Here is a 16,234-nt window from a genome sequence, read left to right on the forward strand (position 1 = left end):
TCTATCTGATTGATTGCTGGCTTCTTTTATCATTCCCATTTCACGAAGAATCTCGAACAAGGAAACGAGTTTTCTAACCACTCAATGGTATATACAACACCACAACCACAGCAGAGATTCAATTGTACTCCACAATCTAATCACAGTCTTATTTTTTCACCCATCAGAGCCCCCTCTATGCAAACACCTTCTTCGTTGGATTACCAATCGCCTTCTATCGTTGTATCATCATCGTCAATGAAGATTCACGGCCGCTCTTCAAGTTTCGGTAAGTTTTCTCTATCCATTGGCCAAAACGGTAAAGCGGCAATCCTGGGGCCTGTAAACATTCTACCCATCAAGGAATCGAAAACAGAGAAGCCTACGCCAAAGGGGAAGTCTAATCCTTCTTCTGACCGTGTCGAAAAGACTCGTATACTGTCCCTACTGAAAAAAATGAGGAACAAGAGTAGTACGGTTAATAAGAAATATAACCAAGTGCCATTAGAAAGCGCAATGAGCCAACAGCCAATGACTACTGTATTTTCACCAATATCCTCCAATATTGCGAAGTTATCGCCCAGAAAATCAACCGCTCCAAGAACTCCGAATGCAAACTCAAATTTGAACCTAAACTTTACCTCTTTCCAAATTAAAACAGGGTTCACCCCCAACATTGATGGTATATTACTTGAAAACTTCACATCCCCAAATGCAACGGCAGATTCACAGAATAATCCCACCGGCAACGTCTTGGGCAGCAATCATAATAGCAACAACAACAACAATCAATTTCTTTTCAATTTACCGTTACAATCGTCACCAAGACAATTCAAATCTCCTGCAAGATTGATAGATCCTCTTCCCATATCGGACTGGAATACTAGCCTCCTCATGTCCCCGCCAAGGACATCCAATTTCGATTCTACAAACAATCACTTCAGTGCAAACTTCGCTCAAGCATCAATGCTAAGACGCCCCTCGTTACCGCATATAGATCAAGTGATTCCACAGGACTCTAATTCAACCAATTACACGGAGAGGTCCGAGTATATATCCGTTGATCAAAACTCCAATAATCATAGTGGTATACTTTCAGAGCAGTCTTATAATAACATGATTTTACTGCCCACGGAGAAGGATGACGCTACCACGGCACTAAGGAAGCTCGTCACCAGAGAGTAAACACACTCGGCTCTCACGATATACTTTATGTAAATTGGTCATTATATATTCAGAAACCCAAGAACTTTTATCTAATCTTAATAATACAGTCTTATCCAATAGTTTGTTTTCTTTCTTTCTATTTTAGCATTTTTCTGTAAGTTGATTTAATGGAATTAATATGTGCTGCGCTTATTTGAAAAAATTAAACAATAGGGAATATAGGCAAGGCAAGAGCAGACCAGGTCTACAAACCTGCAAATTACATATGGAGAAGGAGAAAGCATCACATGCCAGTCCCAGTATTGGAGTAAACGAATTTGTCGTCCAAGGGGAAATATCTATTGATGATTCCGAAAGGTCCGTCAAGAGCGTTAGCACTAGCATAAGTGAGGATGAAGAAACAAAGACCGATGTCCAAGATAACATTGGCACACCGTCCTCAAACCCTCTATTCCAAGCAAACTTCGAAATTGACAACAGACTATTGAATAAAAACCCCAAATACAAAAAGCTTTTCACTGAAAAGAGAAGACGTCGAAGACCGGTCACCGGCCGTAGCCACTCAATCAAACCGGCGAACGACGTGAAGAATAATAACGTTATCGATCAAGTTTATCACGTTGAAGTTTTCCCGGGTTCGGATTTAAATTCATTAAAAGACTCGATATGGACAATAAGGATTATTACAAAACAAAACATCGAAAAAACTATTGCAAGAAATTTTGTCGACTTCTATTGGTTGTATCATCAATTGCAAAATAACCATTGGGGAAAAACTATTCCCCCACCAACTAGATCCAACATTCTTGTGGAGAAAGACGAGTTTGCGATAAATCATCTTTTCATGATACGTAATAACGAGAAATATGACCCAATTTTCAACTTTAAACCAGGGTACATCATATCGTTACAACTGATGAGAATGATTAAGCATATATTTAACGACAAGGTTCTACGTTTGGATTCAAACTTTATAGATTTTATTAATTGGGATGACATCATTCCTGAAAATTCAAAGATGACTGTCGGCGATAATATCTATACAGATGATAAAATACAGATGACATCATCTCAACTCCGGGAAATAAAAGAGTTCCACAGGCAGTCAAAAAGAGTCGAATCAATGACAAACTCTCATGCTACGCTCATACCGATAGCAGGGCTCACCGACATATATATAAGTCCAACAAAGTTATTCTCTAGGAGGGATTATCAAAGACTCTTCCAACCTCAAAGTACTGACAACACCTTCAATAACAATGACCCATTGGTTCAAGAGTGGATTCCCAAAAACAAGTCCTTATTCACTAGTTTGTCGTTTGGGTCAAGTACACCTACTTACCAAGAAACATCCGCCGAAATACAGGCATGTCATGACTGGGTGGGCGTATCCAAGGAGCAGTGGCGACAATTACTCTACCGCGTATTAGAGTACATTGTAGATGAAACAGTGAAATTAACTTCCGTGGTTGGTGAATTTACAGAGTGCCTAAAGCAAATTTCCTCGGAAGAAGTTATTAGAGCAAATTCCGAACTATTTTCAAAATTTTCGACACTAAATGAATGCTTTCTGCAAAGATTCAAAGGTTCCTCAAGACAAGATATTTTGAAGCTAGTTATATTATTTGATGAAAACATAAGATTTTGCGAGTCGTTTGAATCCATTCTAAATCAAAGACTAAAACTGGGTAGAATTTTAAGCACCATTGAAATAGATCTAGACAAAAAAAAAAGCTATCTTAACAAGCTAACTATTGGAAATAACAACAACAATGATGAAGACCCTAAAATATGTACTGCAGAGAATGAATACAAAATTGTGTTAAAAAGGTATAACCGCGTTAGGCAAAGCTGGCAAGAAATCGTGGAGAAAATTTTAAAGGAACGAAAAAATTTTGAGGAAAGAGAAGCTGTTGAGATTAAAAGCTGCTTGGAGTCTTTAAAAGATTCAACTGCCGATGAAAAGAGACATTATTTACAATTGTGGCAAGATTTTAAATCAAATGAACAGGAAAATCAATGAAGTGTGTACGTAATAATCTAAATAAATGCGAAGTCTAGTAATCAAAAGCAGCGACTGACTCCTTGAAGAAATTCGTACAGTTAATTTTTCTTGTGTTTTTTTACTATGATTTCCGGATCTTGGATGCTTTCTACATCTTCAGAGTCATCTTCTTGTTCCTTTTCCTCAGCAAATGCCTTGTTCAATAGTGGAAATACATGCTGCTGCTCACCAATTTTCTCATAGTCAACAATCATACTGTCAAAAGCGAAACAAAATTCTTTCGCCTTCACGTCAATATTATTGTCCAATTGAGGCAACTTAGGATATCTTTGGGAGAAATGTGTCAAGATCAACTTTCTAGCATTCATTTCATTCGAAACACTAATTGCCTCATTGATTGTACAATGCCTTTTCTTGATGGCATCTTCCGCTAATTGGTTTTCTAGTGTGGCTTCATGAATTAGTAGATCAGAATTATGGCCAATTTCATGGGAGAAATTTTCAATATTAGGTCTCGTATCGCCTGAATACGAAACTTTGAATGTATTATGATCATTGTTCCCGTCCATCTGAAAGATGATAGAACTTGAATATGCCCAATCGCAGTGTATGGCTCTGCACGTCTGCATAAATTCTATCGATAAATCCTCATACATTTGCGTAATTAAATCAACATCCCTATATGAAGAATCTCCGTCCAAATCCAGCTTCCTTTTCACTTCATGATTACTATTCTCTTGTAATATTTCGTTGAACTCTTCCAGAGGAACGGCTTGCGTCTGCATCCTCACAAACGAATCATCAATGAAATGTTCACAACTAATGTATTTAATTTTCTTCAAAAGCTCCTTGTTTTCCAGAACTAGCCATTCATTGATGAATTTGTTGTATTGCCATGGAGTTATCACATATATATAACTCATTTCATCGTCCTTGTTATATTTATACCATTCATTTAATATGCTAATTATCCCTAAATGATGGTCTGCATGCAAATGACTTAAATAAATCATCTTTAAATCTTGGAATATTGACTTGACTGCTAGTTGAGAAAACATTCTATGCATGGTCCCCAAAGTATTTTCACCTGCATCCAACATGATGTTCCTATTTTCAATATTGCCATCCACATGAATATAGGGAAATTTAACTAATGTGGACACAACATTTCTATATTTGGAGGGCAATGCACTACCGGTCCCCAATGTGATAATCTCGACATGTCTTTTCTTTTCCGTCGTGTTATTAAAATTGTTCACATGTAGTTGGTCGTTGATGACCGTCTCGACACTAGCTAAGGGGAACCCCAAAGGCTGCACATGATCCTCAAAAATTTTTTCCCACGAGAAAGCTGATAGATCACTATTTATTTCACACCTCATCGGTTCTTCGTCCCTGTGAAAAGGTTCAAAAGTTACTGTCTTGTTCTGTGCAAAAATATGAATATTATCCTTCTGTATGGCAGTATTTAAAGGTGTCTCTTGGGATTCACACATAGAAGTTCCCTTGGCGAGTGGTTTGTCGAAGCTTTCATAAAAATCTTTCGAAAACACACGATCTGTTCTTGGTAGATTGTAGTTATTGACTTGTAATGCCTTTAACTTTAATGTGGTTAATGCTGAACCGAAAAACGTTATTGTGTTTGGGGAAATTTTACTATGAGAAACCATATGATTGACTTTGCCATAATGGTTCTTCTCGAAAATGTCAATGAACTTAAATAGGTCGTCATTAATGGTGACGTCGTCACCCAGAAAATAATAAACCATACCAAGTTCAGCGCAATCGTATTCCTTGAACTTTTCAACGAACGCACTTAAATATGCGTCATCCGGGATATCCAGAACCAGTACCTTGGCGAAATGACGTTCTCTTTCTAATACCTGTTCAGGTGTTACGACAGTACCGTTATCCAATGTGATTTTTTGGCCCTTAGTTAACTTGGCAAATAAGGGACCCCTTGGCACACCTAACTTGACAGCTTCTTCGAGCTTGAACTTCCCTCTCACGGGATTGAAGCTGATTTCGTAATTCGTAGAGATTTCTATTTTTGCGCTCAAGTCAGGCAGTTCAACGTTTAAATGCGGATCACTGGAAGGATCATATCTATCGGTGGGTTCATGTTTGGGGAACATTTTCGAGACTATAGAATCCAACACGCCCTTTTGAAAGCTGTCGAAAACTTCACTTTTGCAATTTTCCTCATTTTTCAGGACATTGAAGGACTTAACCGTTATCACATTATCTTTATAGACCTCTTTATCTTTCATAATATGATCCCTCAAGTCTATGCCGAATCTAAAGACGAAGTACCTCCAAGTGGAGACTATGTAGTCCAGAATGTCATGTCCGTAATGCAAAACGAGGTTGCTTTTCCCCTGATCGGCAATGGTCAAGATCATCCCAGGCAACCCACCAATATCTGACCAGTTCAGTTCACCAGTAAGGAAAATGTCCCTCAATTTGGATATTCTGATCTTATTTTCCGTCAGACTTCTCTGGGAACCTTCACCAATCTTGCCAAAGAAGTACTTCTCACCATGCGCAGACTGCAGCAGCAACAAGGGCTGCTTCGTATCCGATGTGGGGTGTGTAATGGGTATAAATGTGAACATCGTTGAAAATCTTCCTGGACTTGTCTCTTTACGGCTGGTGGCTCCCTTAATTTGCGGCTTTCTGGGTCTCTTTCTGTACGGCTTATACCTTCGGATCAAATGAGAAGATAGAGATAGGAAGTTTTTTACGTATAGATGCCTGCTAACTAGATTATTCGACAGCTTGAGTGATGTTAATGAGGTTAGGAAAAGGTCTTTCACCGTTTATATAATACTTTCTCGGGTACTTTGGAGAGACAACGGGAACTAGAAAAAAGCAATGCCTGCATCAACTCACCGAATGATAGCAGGTACAGCCAAATAGGCCCAGTACGAGATATTGGCTGCTTAATCTGCATTATCTTTACGCATGTCAAAGGTTATGCGATGCCCAAAAATTTTTTTCCACTTCGGGTAAGCCCGCTGGAGACAGCTTGCGAAACTATGCAGTCAGGGAAGAAAAATGCTACGTTCTCTTTTGAGGGCCAGAAGTGGACCATGCTATGCGACTACAATCAGCGCCACTTCTTTACCGGGACCAGCCAGATATTTGCAACAGCAAATGGGCATTGTTGGGCAGGCTGCCTTCAATGTTTTTCCAGTTCCCTACCGCAGCACCGACATCATGTACACATTTACGATATCTTTGGATCAGATTAAATAAATGGGCCTGGCAAGAACGGCAATGAGCTATTAATATAGTTAAATACTCAATCAATTGATATAATCCGTGTGGTCCATTGATCCGAAATTGCCCTATCAGGCCCTTACTTTCTGAAAGGTCTCGAAGAGCCTTTTTCTGAATTTGGACACCAAACCCTTAATAAAAATATCAGCCCTGCGACTCTTTTAGGCGGAGTCAAAGAGGATCAAGCAAACCCTAATTAAGTGACATGAACTGTTAAAGCGTTCCTACAACCTTGCTACAGTTTATTACTGCTCCTATAATTACGACATATTGACTCAGTGAGATAAAAAAAAAATCTACTGCGTAAAGTATTTAAGTGTCTCGCAGCCAGTTATATCTTGCCCCAAGGTACATTATATTCTTGTTAAGTAAGGCCTCCAGTACCGAAAAACACAGTAAAACTAATTCATTTTCCAATATTATAAATCTATAGAAGGAATGTCGAAGCCTGGTCGTACTATTTTAGCAAGCAAGGTCGCTGAAACCTTTAATACCGAGATCGTCAACAACGTGGAAGAATACAAGAAGACACATAACGGCCAAGGCCCTCTGCTTGTCGGGTTCCTGGCTAATAGCGATCCTGCTGCCAGAATGTATGCCTCATGGACCCAAAAGACCAGCGAGTCAATGGGGTTCCGTTACGATTTAAGAATCATTGAAGATAAGGATTTCTTGGAGGAAGCTATAATACAGGCTAATAACGATGACTCCGTGAACGGTATTATGGTATACTTCCCGGTTTTCGGCAATGCTCAAGATCAGTACTTGCAACAGGTTGTATGCAAGGAAAAAGATGTTGAAGGGTTGAACCACGTTTACTACCAAAATCTCTATCATAACGTCAGATATCTGGACAAGGAAAACCGCTTGAAGTCCATTTTGCCCTGCACACCGCTGGCCATCGTCAAGATATTGGAATTCCTAAAAATCTACAACAATTTGTTGCCCGAGGGGAACAGGCTGTATGGGAAGAAATGCATAGTAATAAATAGATCAGAAATTGTCGGTAGGCCACTGGCGGCTCTTTTGGCCAATGACGGGGCGATAGTGTACTCAGTGGACATCAACAACATTCAGAAATTCACCCGTGGTGAACGTTTGAAATTGAACAAGCATCATGTGGAAGACCTTGGCGAATTTTCCGAGGACCTGTTGAAAAAATGCTCTCTTGACGCAGACGTGGTCATCACTGGTGTCCCTAGCGAGAGCTATAAATTCCCCACCGAGTACATCAAAGACGGTACTGTATGCATCAACTTTGCATGTACCAAGAACTTCAGCGACGACGTTAAGGAAAAGGCTTCCCTTTACGTTCCCATGACTGGTAAAGTCACCATCGCTATGTTGTTGCGAAACATGTTGCGTTTGGTAAGAAACGTAGAATTATCTAAGGAAAATTAAGAATTGTTGCTCTTTGACGAGCACAACTGAAACAGGATAGATATAAAAAGGAAGGGAAAAAAAACGCTTATAATATACCTCTTACATACATACAGATTTTTCTCTCTTAGATTATTAGTAATATACAAAGTTTATGAGTCTCATTTCTTCTGTCTTTTAGCAGATGGTTCGATATCAGTGGCACTGACAAATTCCTCTTCGTATTCTTGTCCCTCATCAGAATATGATGCTTCATCTTCGTAGTCTTCATCCACTTCGCCCTCGCCCTCTTCTGTGCCTTGGTCGAATCTGGCTTTCAAACCCTTCATCTTTCTTGTCTGCAGATTACCCAAGTCTTGCTTACCCAAATGGATTCTACCCAATTTATCACCCATGATGTCCAAGTCTACGTTCTTCTTTGCTCTCATTTCTAGTTGTTTTGGCTTTTTGTAAGCCTCCGTCACCATATCTGGACTTGGAGTATGAATTCTGCCAATTTTGAAATCCAGACGAGGCCCAATTTCCACCAATTCAATACGTGGTAACCTCTTACCACCCTGATCGCTCCTGTAACTCTTCAATTTGTAAACACGGAATAGAACGTTTGGCAATGGCTCACCATCCTGGAAGTCACCTTGAATGGTCATGGAAATGACATGTTGCAAACCGGCGACGTCTTGCAAATCGGTGGTTTCGCCCCTGAAGAAATCCAGAAACAAGGACTTGATTTGCTTGTATACGGGATGCGTATCAAATGCAGCACCTTGGAATGTGAACATAGGTTTTAACCCTACGGTATATGTTAGCTTCCTGAAATCAGACAACAGCTTGAAATTATCTGCAACCATCAATTCAATCATGTCATATATTTTATAGCCGAACGTACGTACAAATGTCATATTATTCTTACGTTTTTTGGAACTTGTCATCAACACCATTAACGAGCAGTCGTTCTTTTCACTAAAAAATTCCAGCGGCGTCATATCTTCAAAGGGACGAACATCGTTCTTACGATTAAACCTCTTCATAGCTGGCTTTTTCAAGGCACTCAAATCCACCATGATATCGTGTAGATTCTTATTGCAAGTTTGGCCTGGAACGAAAAGCGCTTGCTTGACATTCTCCACCAGCTTGGCTTCTCTCTTTACCAAAGCTCTTTTGGCTCTTGCATTCTTGGGCTTCACGGTTCTAATCATCTTCTCTGCAAGTATCCTCTTATGTTTGTCTTCCTACTAGCTTTTCGGTATAGCTCATCGATAGATGAATCTCTTTCAATAGTATAACGTAGTATGGTAAAATTCAATCCTTAGCTCATCGCAAAAATGAAAAATTTTCAAACCGTCTAGCACGATATAATTTACAATTCAAGAAACGAAATGGCTAAAGGAATCTAAACATACAGCATTGAGCAATAGGGTCTAGGTAAATCCGAATATAACACTGTATCCATCCGCGGTGAAGTGCATTGGAACAGCGAAATGAGTCAAGAAAGAGTACAGCTTCGGTTAAGGAAGGAACTTAGCGTACCTGTTGCGGTCGCTGAAAACCAATCCCTAGCACAATTGTCTTATGAGGAGGAAAGCCAGGCCTCTTTGATGGATATTTCTATGGAGCAACAGCAGTTGAGATTACATTCCAATTTTGATAACTCAAAGTTTTTCACAGAGAACAGCAGATACGTTGTCAAGACTATACAGTCAGATTACAATAGCGAGTTTAGTGAGGACGATAAACTAAATGGCTACATCGATATGCTGATTGGGTATGGGCTTATCAATGACCGCAAAAAAATTTACATCTGGAACATTCACTCTACTCAAAAGGACACACCTTATATAACTGTGCCATTCCGTTCCGGTGATAACGATGAAAGGGCGAGTGTACCCAGGTGCATACTAACTTGCCCGGCAACGATGGACGAATCTCCATTAGCGCTCAATCCCAATGATCAGGATGAAACAGGTGGACTTATCATCATCAAAGGCAACAAAGCGACCTATTATGAAGATATCAATTCTATAAATAACTTGAGCTTTAAGTTGTCTGAAAAATTTTCTCATGAGTTAGAACTGCATATTAATTCTGCAGAGGGTGAGGAGTGTGACTTAATCTTGAACTGTGAACCTGCTGGTATAGTCCTCACTACAAATATGGGCAGAATTTTCTTTATAACCATCAGGAATTCCATGGGGAAGCCTCAATTGAAATTAGGCAAGCAATTAAATAAACCTTTCAAGTTAGGTATCTTGTCCAAAATATTCAGTACAAAGAGTTTAGTTGTCTCATTACGTAATGGTCCGATTCTAGGTAAGGGAACAAGGTTAGTATATATTACTACCAATAGTGGGAATTTCCAAATTTGGCAACTATCCGCCACCAATGCTCACCCAACGAAATTGATCGATGTTAGTATTTTCGGGGCAATTTCGGAGTCCCTGCAGGACTTGTATCCATTTGCTCACGGTACATTAAGGATCTGGGACTCCCATCCATTACAAGATGAGAATGCACACCTCTTCTTATCATCTATTTACGACGGTTCCAACAATGAAGCATACTATATTCTTTCTACGATCATCTTTGATTCTTCTTCAAACAGTTTTACCATATTTTCTACTTACAGGCTGAACACGTTTATGGATCCGATGAATGACACAAAATTTAAACCCAAAATATTTATTCCTCAGATGGAAAATGCCAATGACACCAGTGAAGTTACATCCATTTTGGTAATGTTCCCCAATGCCGTGGTCATTACCCAGGTCAACTCTAAATTGGATTCTAGTTATTCATTAAGAAGAAAGTGGGAAGATATTGTTAGTCTTAGAAGCGACATCGAAATTATTGGTTCTGGGTATGACTCAAAATCCTTATATGTCTTAACCAAACAAATGGGTGTGCTACAGATCATTGTGAAGGAAAATGAAGAGAAAAATACAAAACCAGAAGTTGGATTTGTAAAGTCTCATGTTGACCAAGCTGTTTATTTCTCCAAGATAAATTCGAATCCAATAGATTTTAATCTACCTCCAGAAATATCTCTAGATCAAGAATCAATAGAGAATGATTTAAGGCTGACGAGCGAGGAAATTTTTCATTCCAATGGAAAATACATACCACCTATGTTGAATACTTTGGAACAGCATCTTTCCGTTCGTAGAGAATTTTTTCAAAATTTCTTGAATTTTGTCACCAAGAACTTCAACTATAGGATATCACCCGAACTTAAATCGAATTTGATAGAAAAGTTCGAGATTTTGAATTGCTGTATCAAATTCAACTGCATCGTAAGGCAATCCAATGAATTGAACAAGATATGGGAAAAAATTCTATCAAACTATAACCTGACTCACAGTGAACATTTAACAACTGAGATAATTGTAATCAATCGCCCCGATATATTCCCTGTGATTTTGAGGCTCTTTTTGAATCATGTTGTATTTGTTTTGTTCCCATCACAAAATCAAAACTATAAATCAAATGTCACTAATTTAATTAATTCATGCTTTTATGATGGTGTTCTCGAAGAAGGTGAAAAAGCTCTCAGATATGAGCTTCTAGAATTAGATCCAACAGAGGTTGATATATCAAAACTACCGTGGTTCATAAACTTCGATTATTTAAACTGTATCAACCAATGCTTTTTTGATTTTACGTTTGCATGTGAGGAAGAAGGGAACTTGGCTTCTCATAGTGAAAGTCTGTTAAAGATTGTTAAAATTTTATACTATTATTTCAACCAATTCAAAATATGGATCAACACGCAACCAACTGAAGCCGTGAATGCGAATGAAAACTTCTCAAGCATCAAAAGTCTTTACGAGGATAACCATTTGGACTGGAACCGCGTCCTTTGTAAGGCAAATCTAGAAGAACAGTCCATTCAGATAACAGAATTTTACAAAGATTTACCTGGATTGGTGCAAACGTTACAAACTTTAAATCAAGATGCGCCAGTAACCATGTCACTATATGAAACTTTTTTTAATGAGTTTCCTGAAGAGTTTAGTTTTACATTATTTGAATACCTGATCAAGCACAAAAAATTGGACGACCTGATGTTTAGGTTTCTACAACAACACGATGATTTAGTAAAGTTTTTCCATCAATCCGGTTCAAAGTATGGTCATGTGGCATGGATTCAACAGGTTTTGGATGGATCGTATGCAGATGCCGTAAACACTTTGAAAAACGTCACTGTCGATGACTCCCAAAAGGGAGCAAGTTTGAGTGAATGTGAGTTACATTTAAATGTTGCAAAATTAAGCTCGCTACTTGTCGAGGAAAGTGATATGGACATTGATAGTTTGAGAAAGATTCAGTATAATTTAGATTCAATCGATGCTGAAAAAATTCTCTCAAGCAAGTTGAAGAAGGGTGAAGTTCAGATCTGTAAACGCTTCAAGAGCGGCGTGATCAATGAGATTTCTAATACATTAATGGAAAAACTCAAATCAATGAGAGTGGTCAGTCTATCGGAACTTGTTGAACTACATTCAATACTCGACGATGAAGAGGGTTTATTTGTGCCGTTGAGATTACTTTCTGTTGATGGAGACTTATTAAATTATGAAATCAGAAAGTTTTTGAATGCCTTAGTATGGAGAAGAATTGTCCTGCTGGATAATAGTAGAGACGAGAACAAATTGCTTCAGAATATAATCACGCGTGTGTTTGATGAAGAGCTGTTCAAAAGCAATGATTTCCCCCTGCCTAGTATGGATCTTCTATGTGACAAATCGATAGTGACCCCAGAATATATAAGAGAAACATACGGTAAATTCTCCGTTGATCTAGGCTCTGTACGGGAAGAGATATATGAAGAAATATCTCAATTGGAAATGTTGAATTCGGATAACTCACTTGAGATAAAGTTACATTCAACCATTGGCTCCGTAGCAAAGGAGAAAAACTACATAATCAATTACGAAACCAATACCGTGGAATACTAATACTTATAACACACTTCTACATACGCACTATATTATTGGAAAATATCATATATACGTCACTATTATTGCAACTAAACCTTGTATGTTCTATATATGACTTTTTGAGACCCTTTTCATTCGTTACCATCTACTCTGATTCTAACCATTGTTTCGGGTAAGGGTACCAGATCTTCGTCTTCCTCATTATTATCATTATCTTTGTCACTCTCTTGAGCTTCTAAATCTACTTCATCTGGTCCTTCAGACTCGTTCTTCTTAGGATCTTTCCATGGCCCTATCTCATAATCACCTTCTGCGTATTGCAACAATCCCAAACTGGCTTGTGATATGTTGTTTATTATGGAATCCCAGTTATTCATTAATTGTGCTACAGATTCGGCGTTCGTCCCCATTTCTTTGACGCGTTCATTTAGCTCCATTAGCTGAACTTTCAATCCATCGGTAAGACTTGTTATCTTTTGCAATGATTGTAGCTCTTTTCGCTTCGTGATTATTTGCTCATCTATTGAGTCCATGATTATAGTCTATCTTTCACTAAATGTTTCTCAAGGTTTCTAGAACAAAGTTATCTATATTATCGCTGATTTCCCACCTTCTCATCTATAAGCATTTCCTTTTTTCGTTGATTTTCGCGTTATACCAGATTCCAAAATCAGAAAAGGATAATAATTAATGTATCAAAATTTAGGCAATTACATACAAGAGCGTATAAACTTGATTCTATTTGACTTTCCAGCACCCTACTGAGAAATCTCAGAAATCTTACCAGCTGCTATGGTTCTACCGTCTTTTCTGAGAACCACTCTACCTAAACGGTCATTTTCACTTGCAGTTAGTAGGGGAATCCATCTCTTCACTTCGATCAGTTCAATTTCTACAAAAGCACGTTGTTTTGAACCTAGATGTCTGACCTTTTTCTTAAGTACGTTGCTGCTCTTGTCTATTAATGATATCAACTTCTTAATCCTAGCAGGTTGCTCCTTTATACCAATGAAAAGAATAAACGGTGATCCCGGGAGCAGCGGTCTATTCATCTCGAAGGTGGTTAACTCCAAGACAAAACACTGCGCGGAATGAACAGATGGATAATCGACCGATGCAGCCAAGTCACCGTTTTGAATATCTTCTGGGTACGCTTTCCGCAATTTTAAAGTGACAAAATCGCCCTTGATAGCAACACCCGTCTCCTCGTGATTTGTTGATTGTCCCTGTTGAGAACCCACTTGGATTTTATCCACGATACAACTTTGTTCCGATGGATAAATTGTCAATGATTCACCGGGCTGAATGGAACCGGATTCTAATTTTCCTGAAATCAATGCCAATTCGCTGTTTGTTTTCTTCAGTGGAATGATCTCCAATACAGAAAACAAAAATGGGTCTTCCTTGCTAGTTATTTCATTTTCCTTAGAAACCTTCAGTGCCGCATTTTCTAAGGTGGACATTAAGTTAGGACCATTGTACCATTTTTCCACATCGTCTGTGTAGCCAATTTTATGAACGCCCTCTCCGGAAAATCCACTGATAGGTACCCAACAGATATTATCCTTACAAAACCCGATATCAATCAAATAGGGCAACAATTTCGATTTAATTTCTTCGAATCTTTGTTGGGACCAGTTCACATTATCCATCTTGTTCATGGCAATAATTAAATTATGGATTCCCAAGCTGGATGCCAGCAGCATATGCTCCTTTGTTTGTCCATCCAAATCAAACCCTGATTCGAAGGCATTTATGCTACAGTCGACACAAAGTATGGCCATATCTGCTTGCGATATTCCCATTATAGCATTTGGAACAAAATCTCTATGACCTGGTGCATCCACAATGGTGAAATTTGCTCTTTCGGTGGAGAAGTGGGATGTACAAATGGACACCGTTACACCACGTTCACGCTCTTCACTCGTTTGATCCATGATCCAGGCAAATTTGAAGGAGGATTTACCCATAGTTTCACTCTCCCTCTGTAGTTTTCTTAGTTGAGATTGATTGACAATTTTCAGATCATAAAGAAGTCTGCCCATTAGTGTTGACTTTCCCGCATCAACGTGGCCAAGAACCACAAAACTCAAGTGAGGTAAAGCTGATTTAATATACGCAGACACATCTTGAGATTTCTTGGGTCTTGTTGGCACTGTCGTCTTATAGTATCTTTGTACTGCCCTTTCTTCATCGTCGGACCCATTACCATTGCGTTCGTTCTCAATTTCATCCTCATCAAGCCAATCTGGGAGTCCATTGCTAGCTATCGGTTTCGAGATTGATACGTCAGAAAGCTTTTGAACGACGCTGTCAGTACCATTAACAGCAGCAACTGTTTTCTTGGGGGTCTTCTTCTTCTTCAAAGTTATTTTCAGTTCCGCCAGCGTGCTTTCTAAATCAAAGCCATTATCGAACAAGGCCAGCTTTAGTGAGAGATTATCCCAGCCTTGGTAGTCCTGCAACTGCTCCTTCAAGGAGGGAAACACCTGGTTCATCAGTTCGTATTCGTCATCATTCAAGAAATCATCAAACTCACCTTCATCGTGGAAGTCAGGCATATCATCTGCTCCATCGCTGTAGTCGCTGTAAGCCATCTTGTCAGTCTATGGTGCTCAGAACAGACGTGTGCAGTCCTCTTCAAACTCCATTTTACGTCTCCTTCGAGCACTTCAGTAGTTGTCTTCCATGTAATATGTCAAAATCATAGTAAAGAGGGCGTGTCCGTGCACTGTGATCAATATACGAATACAAAATGCTTATAGAGTAGTATTTACAGGATTGTTATCGATATCTATATAGCAGTTCACGCCTGATACCACAACAGCTTTCTACGTTTACGATCCTCCCTAGCTACACGCCTTTTGTCTTTCCAGCGGGATTGGATCTCTTGCAACCTACCTTCCATATTTTGCAATTGCTGGCCACTTGGCCTCGAAACTAAAGATACAAATAATGGCGAAACGCCATACTTGGCAGCCAAAAACTTGCGTGTATACTTCTGAGGATTCTCGTGACGTAGCCTCTGCATTTCCTCGACCTCCTGTGGCCCCAAATGATACTTCTTGCCGTTCACTGTGCTCTCGCTTACAAGAACGTTGGGACACTCCCTCGCTTCAGCGCCATGCGCAGGCATCTCGTAAGCTCTACGTGGATCAGCCGCCGCCATGAAGCTACGAGGAATGGTCTCGCTGTTGATAGACCCAGTGGCGATGGATTCCGAAGGCTGATAGTGCATTCCAGGAGCATCTTTATGTTTTAAATACCCTTTATAGTTAGATGCGCTCTTGGTCTTGTTGTAGATGGATGATACTTGGGTTTGCGGAAATCTAAACTGCTTCCAAAATGACCCACTGGTATGAAATGATCTGTGCCACACACTTCTACCGATCATTCTTTGTGCTGTTTTGCTCTGCCTCCAATGATACTCGTTTTATCTAGTTAAATGTGTCTCTTTTGTTCTCTTGTTTGTCTTTATACTGATAAA

The 16,234-nt window shown here is 39.2% G+C and overlaps 9 protein-coding genes across 9 annotated transcripts; 4 read left to right on the plus strand and 5 right to left on the minus strand.

Moving 5' to 3' along the window:
• Positions 1-84: 84 nt before the first annotated feature.
• MSA2 (Msa2p) lies at positions 85-1,164 on the plus strand (the record flags this gene model as incomplete). Its single annotated transcript, XM_056229522.1, has 1 exon — positions 85-1,164. The coding sequence occupies one exon, from the start codon at positions 85-87 to the stop codon at positions 1,162-1,164; it is 1,080 nt and encodes a 359-aa protein (XP_056083532.1).
• A 247-nt stretch (positions 1,165-1,411) lies between these two features.
• On the plus strand, positions 1,412-3,169 carry VPS501 (sorting nexin family protein; the record flags this gene model as incomplete). The annotated part of the gene is made up of 1 exon (XM_056229523.1): positions 1,412-3,169. One exon carries the CDS (start codon positions 1,412-1,414, stop codon positions 3,167-3,169), a length of 1,758 nt encoding a protein of 585 aa, XP_056083533.1.
• An 80-nt stretch (positions 3,170-3,249) lies between these two features.
• Positions 3,250-5,766, minus strand: TRZ1 (tRNase Z; the record flags this gene model as incomplete). Its single annotated transcript, XM_056229524.1, has 1 exon — positions 3,250-5,766. One exon carries the CDS (start codon positions 5,764-5,766, stop codon positions 3,250-3,252), a length of 2,517 nt encoding a protein of 838 aa, XP_056083534.1.
• Positions 5,767-6,871: 1,105 nt separating this feature from the next.
• Positions 6,872-7,834, plus strand: MTD1 (methylenetetrahydrofolate dehydrogenase (NAD(+)); the record flags this gene model as incomplete). Its single annotated transcript, XM_056229525.1, has 1 exon — positions 6,872-7,834. The coding sequence occupies one exon, from the start codon at positions 6,872-6,874 to the stop codon at positions 7,832-7,834; it is 963 nt and encodes a 320-aa protein (XP_056083535.1).
• Positions 7,835-7,974: 140 nt separating this feature from the next.
• Positions 7,975-9,009, minus strand: RPF2 (rRNA-binding ribosome biosynthesis protein RPF2; the record flags this gene model as incomplete). The annotated part of the gene is made up of 1 exon (XM_056229527.1): positions 7,975-9,009. One exon carries the CDS (start codon positions 9,007-9,009, stop codon positions 7,975-7,977), a length of 1,035 nt encoding a protein of 344 aa, XP_056083536.1.
• A 282-nt stretch (positions 9,010-9,291) lies between these two features.
• On the plus strand, positions 9,292-12,765 carry NUP133 (Nup133p; the record flags this gene model as incomplete). Its single annotated transcript, XM_056229528.1, has 1 exon — positions 9,292-12,765. One exon carries the CDS (start codon positions 9,292-9,294, stop codon positions 12,763-12,765), a length of 3,474 nt encoding a protein of 1,157 aa, XP_056083537.1.
• Positions 12,766-12,878: 113 nt separating this feature from the next.
• On the minus strand, positions 12,879-13,280 carry DAD2 (Dad2p; the record flags this gene model as incomplete). The annotated part of the gene is made up of 1 exon (XM_056229529.1): positions 12,879-13,280. One exon carries the CDS (start codon positions 13,278-13,280, stop codon positions 12,879-12,881), a length of 402 nt encoding a protein of 133 aa, XP_056083538.1.
• Positions 13,281-13,505: 225 nt separating this feature from the next.
• On the minus strand, positions 13,506-15,344 carry HBS1 (ribosome dissociation factor GTPase HBS1; the record flags this gene model as incomplete). Its single annotated transcript, XM_056229530.1, has 1 exon — positions 13,506-15,344. The coding sequence occupies one exon, from the start codon at positions 15,342-15,344 to the stop codon at positions 13,506-13,508; it is 1,839 nt and encodes a 612-aa protein (XP_056083539.1).
• Positions 15,345-15,553: 209 nt separating this feature from the next.
• MRPL20 (mitochondrial 54S ribosomal protein mL58) lies at positions 15,554-16,141 on the minus strand (the record flags this gene model as incomplete). The annotated part of the gene is made up of 1 exon (XM_056229531.1): positions 15,554-16,141. The coding sequence occupies one exon, from the start codon at positions 16,139-16,141 to the stop codon at positions 15,554-15,556; it is 588 nt and encodes a 195-aa protein (XP_056083540.1).
• Between the last annotated feature and the right edge of the window lie 93 nt (positions 16,142-16,234).

Source organism: Saccharomyces kudriavzevii (assembly GCF_947243775.1).
Source record: "Saccharomyces kudriavzevii IFO 1802 strain IFO1802 genome assembly, chromosome: 11".
NCBI classification, from domain to species: Eukaryota; Fungi; Ascomycota; class Saccharomycetes; order Saccharomycetales; family Saccharomycetaceae; genus Saccharomyces; species Saccharomyces kudriavzevii.